The 6,396-nt window shown below is 46.7% G+C and overlaps 1 protein-coding gene across 1 annotated transcript in view; it reads right to left on the minus strand.

Annotated features, from left to right (window-relative positions):
- EFCAB6 (EF-hand calcium binding domain 6) overlaps positions 1-4,561 on the minus strand; it is a 200,985-nt gene extending 196,424 nt beyond the window's left edge. Inside the window, exons 1-3 of the mRNA XM_007941797.1 lie at positions 4,466-4,561; positions 4,202-4,362; positions 802-954 (exon numbers count right to left, since the gene is read on the minus strand). Coding sequence (XP_007939988.1) covers positions 802-954; positions 4,202-4,362; positions 4,466-4,561 — 410 coding nt within the window. The remainder of the gene's footprint in view (positions 1-801; positions 955-4,201; positions 4,363-4,465) is intronic.
- Between the last annotated feature and the right edge of the window lie 1,835 nt (positions 4,562-6,396).

A 6,396-nucleotide genomic window follows, 5' to 3' on the forward strand; every position in this document is an offset into this window, starting at 1 on the left:
CTTTCTCTAAAATACCACCTTCCTGCCCATTCATAAAGCAGCTAGTGCTGAAATGCCCCGGTGTTCAAATTTCATCAACCTATCAATGAAATATTCTCGCTGCTCCATAGTTAAGAGCCTTTTAAGAGGGATGTGACAGAGCGAAATCGGCTGAATAGTTGAACATTTTACATGTTCTTATGGATTTATTATAAGCTATCCACAAGCAAGTTAACATAATATCTTTTCATTAGACTAAACCTGTATTTTCCAAAAGGAATAAGAGCTCGAATATTCATTAGCCTGATTTTCTAAAGACCTACTGAATGTGTTTTATTGTTACAATTTAATTTGGCCATCATTTTAATAAGTCTATCATCCACATCAGAGAACAGGAACCAGTTTAATGGCTGTATGTTACAATAAATATTAAAAGGCAGTTAAGAGATCTGAGATTCTGGAAGAGAGTAAGTGTGAATTCAGGTATATAACAGTTCCGCTGCAAACAGATTCTCTGGGAGTTAGGAGCCCTGGCGTCTCAGCCCAGGCGGAGCACTGAGTTAGTGAATGACCTTAGTTCGTCCCTGAATCTCTCAGGCGTGAGCACTTTCACTCCTAAAGTTACTATGTGAACTTAAGAATTCCTAAGATCTCTCCTTGCTCTAATATTCCACCAGTCCAATCACTCTATTTATAGTGTGCCATCTTTCTATTTAAATGATAAAATATTAAAACGCTCATTTGGTCAACAAATATTGACTCGATACCCATCCCAGGACCGGCACTGTGAAGCCAACAGGAGCTCCGCTGGGCTTAGCTTACCTCTGCTCCTCTTTTGGGGCATGCGCACTTAACGGCTGATCCACTGGAGTAACTCTCGGAGAGGTAGGGGCTGAGCCACTCATTCCTATGCTGGCCAAGAGCTTCTTGTAGAGGATTCGTCCGGAAGCAGTATCCTGGAACTTACTGCAGAGTCTGAAGTTTGGAAATAATTCAAAGACACCCATTAGAATGGCTAAAATGACAAAGACTGACCTGGCCGAGGGTTGGTGAGGAGGAGGGTAACAGGAGCGCTCATCCACTGCTGGTGGGAGCGTAGAACGGTACGACCGCTTTGGAAGACAGTCTGGCATTGAACAGACTTCCCATCGGAGCCAGTCACTGCACTCCTGCTCATTCACCTACGTGCAATGGAACTGTGCCTCTATACAAAGCCCTGCACACATACAGAGAGAAGTTCTACTTGTAACTGCCAGGAAAACTGGAAACAGACCAAATGTCCGTCAGGGGAGGGACAGGTACGCAAACTGTGGCAAACCCATACATGGAACGGTGCTCGGCAAAGACAAAGGACGAGCTGTCGATGCGTTTAACACGTGGATGAACTTCAAAACCCTGAGCAGAAAAGGAACATCTTACATACCTCCGTTTATTGCAAAACCCTCAGAAATGCAAAGCAACCCACAGTGCCAGCAGGTCGGGGTCATGTGGGGGTAGGGTGGGGAATGGGATGCAAAAGCAGAGATGGAGCTTGGGGTGGAGGCAAGTATCCACTATTTGGGAGCATGAAGTGTCTGCTGTCTGGTGGTTTTGGGTGAAAACATTGATAGATGTCATCCAATTGTGTGATTTTAATGTGTGAAGCTCACTGTCAGCTACACCTCGGTGAAGAGGTGGCTTATCAGACACTTTCTCCTTAGGAACTCTGGCATGGAATTATGGCACTGGGACTCTGCTGTTGTTATGTGCCGTTGAGTTGGACCCGACTCACAGCGACCCCTCCCTGGGTTTCTGAGGCAGTATTACTACGGAAGTAGACTGCCCAACCTTCCTTCCGAGGAGTGGCTGGTGGGTCAGTCAAGTTAGCAGTCAAGCGCCTTAGGCACTACGTATGTGCAAACGTTTCAGAAAACACAGATGCCACGAACGTGCCAGTACAGTGAGCCTAACCTTAAAGAAAGACCGGGATTTCCTTCTCCTCCTTTTTAACATTTTGTTCGTTAATTTTTTTCAATTACAGGTTACAAGTTGTATGTGCTAATTGTAACAAACTTGGTATAGACAAGAGCCTGAGAACCAAACAAAAATCCACACCCTCCTCAACATTAGCAAGGTCACAGAGGGCGATAGTTGTGGTCCAGCCCTGGAATCGGCCCACCAGGGTTCTAGTACCAGCTGCACGACGTCATGATCATGTGGCTGAAGCAGTGACCATGGCGAGTGCCCTGAGGACACTTTCAGGGCATCAGTGAAGCCAAAACTATTTCCTCTCAGCACTAAGATGTGTGTGCCTCTGGAGTCCCTGAGTGGCACAAACCACTAAGCCACTAAGTACTCAGCTGCTAACATAAAGGTTGGTGGTTCAAAGCCATCCAGAGGCATGTCAGAGGAAAGGCTGGTGATCTACCTGTGAAAGACCAGCCACTGAAAACCCTGTGGGGCCCGGCCCTCTGACAGCACGGGGTCGCATGGGCTCAGAGTCAACTCCACGGCAACCGGCCCTGATACTCACCTTTTAGGCTCTGATTCCCTCACGTGTGCCCAGTGGACTTTCCCAGAAGCCATGTGATGTGCGCAGACATCATCACTCTGACAGCCAGCCACGGAACATGTGCTTGGGTGTACTCTCTGGAATTTTCTAAGGTTTGGATTTAGCGTGTGAGTTGGTGGCTTTTCAGGGCTTCATTCTGTTTCTTCCCCGCACTTCCGGTGGGCTCCTGACTTCAGCCACACGTGTTGTAATTTCCGGGCTCCACTGTTGCTGTTGCTGTTGCTGTGTGTGGTCGAGTCGATTCTGCCCACAGTGACCCTACAGGACAGCGTAGAAGTAGCTGCCCCATCGGGTTGCTTAGGCTGGGATCTTTGTGGGAGCGGACTGCCAGCTCTTTTCTTCCAGGAAGCGGCTAGTGGACTCAAACCTCACCCTTTGGTTTGCAGACAAGCACTTAACCATTATGCCACTGGGGCTCCTTTTTTTGGCAGGGTCTGAACATGATCAGATTTGCAGCTGAGACAGATACAGTCTGAGCACATCAAAGGGAGTGGATTGGAGAGGCTTCAGTCTCCAACACCCCAGGGCCTGCACACCTCTTTCCCTCGGCTCCATTCATTCGTTCACCAACACCTGTGCAGCCCTGAACACATGCCAAGCACTGGAGCTTTACAAGGGGAACGACCAAGTCCCTGCCTTTACATCCTTGGTGGGTGACACAGGTAATAAACATAAATGGTAAATGATCACAACATTGACAAAGCAAGCCGGTGACAGGGTAGAGCTGGCCCACAGGGGCTGGGATGGGGAAGGGTGGAGAGTGCCCCACCACCGGGTGGCACTATGTCCCGAGCGTCACTTCCCTGTTAACGTGTCGGAAACAGATCTCCTGGGTTTCACTCCTGAGGCTGTTCCTCCCCAGTCTCCTGCTTCGGACGGCAACCCTGAGGAGCCAGTTGCTCAAGCAGAAGCCACCTCGGCTCCTTCCCAGCTTCTCACCAGCTCAGTCTGAGCCCGATCCAGGCCACCAGCAACTCCAGACATCCACTCCAAGACATACCTTGAATCTCCACGCGTTTCCATGATATTATTCACTCCTGGTGGAGCTACCCACCACCCAGCTGTCGGTTTGTCATACTGTGGTGGCTGACGTCACCTCCCATCATTCTTCCTTGTTAGGGAAGAAGAGATTGAGGCCAGGAGAAGTCAAGTATCTACTCAAAGTCACACCGCTAGTGAACAGCGGAGCTGGGACCCCAGTCTGCATCTGGAGGACACCAAACCCACGGCCTGAGTCATTTTTCCGTTTTGCCTCCCATGGTGTCTGCTGCGGCAGCTGCTGTTAGATGCCGCTGAGTCCTCTGTGACCCGTGGTGACTTCATATCTAATAGAACGCAATGTGGCCTAGTCCTGCGTCACCTTCATGGTTGCTGGCGTGTTTAAGTCCACACTGGGGCCGTGAGGTCAGTTCATCTCACTGATGTTTCCCTTGTCTTTGCTAGCAGCCGAGCACTTAACTGTTGCACAACCTAGGAACTCAGGATTGACTCAGTGTCAACTAAACCACCACAACATACTGCACGGCTGTGGTGAGAACCAGATCATACAGTATTGCTATTAGCAATATTCCGTATTAATATTAAGACATCCAGAAGAAAACGTTTAGAATTATTAAGCACCCTTGATGAAAAATACGACAGGAATGAACTGTATTACCAAAAAGAACTTACTTTATCAAATGTTCACCCGTTAAGACTGGGCAGAATGTGCGCATAATTTTCTTGAAATTAATCCGACTAATGAAGCCAGTGTCTTCAAGGTCACAGGTCCGCAGCATGTTGTAAAAAGCCTGCCGGTTCCTCACAATCCCATCACGAACAATTTCTTCCACCTACCGTACAAACAGAGACATTTTCATCGAGCTGTGCCTCTGCAATTGGATGTGGGAGACTTCTTACAGAAAGGGCCCCAAGGAAAAGGAAAGCATTACTTACTGAATCCCATGCCACAAGGAGAGGTGTCTTACTGCCTGTGCAAGGGGATCTTTTCCTTATCTGATCGGAAGAAGAAAATACATTAATAACAAACATTCACAAAAGGCAACCGGAGCTTTGGAGGCAGATGAACGTGGACTTGGACCCTCCCTCTGCCCTGATTCACCAATAGCTTTGGGGCCTTGAGCAGCTTAGTCTGCCCTCCAATCTGAAAATGGGCATCATAACAACACTCACTTTGTGCTTATTTTTTAAGTCCAATAAGCATGGAAAGAAAAAAAAAAAAAAAAAAAGCACGTCATCACCTAGAAATTACGAGCGCAAGGTCAAAGAATGAGATGGTATTTTTGCCTGTTGGACAGCAGAGATGAACAGGTAAGCCAATTACCAATATTGGGAAGTTTAGGAATGGGGGCAGCGTAAGTTGACGGAGGTTTAATGGAAGTTATTTTATCTCACAGTACATTTTGATACTTAGCACTCTGATAAGTCATTCCCTCTAGAGTAATAGTGGTTGTCACTGGGGAGAATGTGGTGGCAAGGGGACAGGGAAGGAAGGAAAACTTGTCACGATACACCCTTTTATGCTTTCACATTTTGTACTTTGTACATTTATTCCTCAAAACATCATTGAAACAATTAGCGAAATACAGCACATAACCTTTGATCGAGTAACTGCATTTAAAGAAATTTATACCAGTGATGCACAAAGGCAAGTACCATGATATCCACTGCAGCAAAATTTTAAGAGGAAAAAAAAAAAACAACCTAGATTACAACAGGGGGTAGTTATTCAGTTTCTGTTAAAATTGTATTAAAATTAAATATTAACAGTATTAAAGACAACAGACTAAAAAGTAATTCATCTTACACTCCTATTTTAAAATAAAATACCAAACAGTCACACCCTGCTTAATGCCAACAATTCATTCTGTGAACTAGGACGTCATGTGCTTTGGACACTGTAAGGACCTGCCTAAATCACGAGCAACAGCATTCACTGCATCTCCACCTTGGTGGTGTTTAACAACCTTCTACTGCACTTAGCAGAGCGATGTGGGGCACTGGTGCTGTTAGGTGCCGTTGAGTCGGCTCTGACTCATAGCAACCCCACGCACAATAGAACGAAAGACTGCCTTGGTCCTGCGCCAACCTCACAATCCTAGCTATGCCTGAGCCCATCGGTGCAGCCACTGTGTCAATCCATCTTGTTGAGGGCCTTCCCCTTTTTCACTGACCCTCCACCTTACCAGGCATGACATCCTTCTCCAGGGCATGGTCCCTTCTGACAACATCTCCCAAGTAGGTGAGACGAAGTCTGGCCAGTCTCACTTCCCAGGAGCATTCCAGCAGAAGATCTGTTCCTGCTTCTGGCAGTCCCCGGTACTGTCAGTATCCTCCATCAACACAACTCAAAAGCATCAACTCTCTTCCTTGGTCTTCCTTATTCGTCGTTCACATTTCACATGCATATGAAGTGATTGAAAATACCGCGGCTTGGGTATCTTTTCTCCTTAACACTTTAAATCTTGCAGCAGATTCACCCCGTGCAATACGATGTCTCATTCCTTGACTGCTGCTTGCATGGGTGTTGACTGTGGAGCCAAGTACATTAAATCCCTGACAACTGCAATCTTTTCTCCATTTATCAGGATATTGCTTATTGGCCCAGTTGTGAGGATTTCTGTTTTCTTTATGTTGAGATGTAATCCATACTGAAGACTATAGTCTTTGATCTTCATCCATAAGTGCCTCAAGTTATCTTCACTTTCAGCAAGCAAGGTTGCATCACCTGCGTATCACAGGATGTTAATGAGTCTTCCTCCAATCTTGATGCCATGTTCTTCTTCATATAGTCCAGCTTCTCAGATTATTTGCTCAGCACACAGACTGAACAGGTAAGGAGAAAGGGTACAGCCCTGAAGCACTCC

Source organism: Orycteropus afer, unplaced genomic scaffold (assembly GCF_000298275.1).
Source record: "Orycteropus afer afer isolate SDZICR_OR568_19922 unplaced genomic scaffold, OryAfe1.0 scaffold00083, whole genome shotgun sequence".
NCBI classification, from domain to species: Eukaryota; Metazoa; Chordata; class Mammalia; order Tubulidentata; family Orycteropodidae; genus Orycteropus; species Orycteropus afer.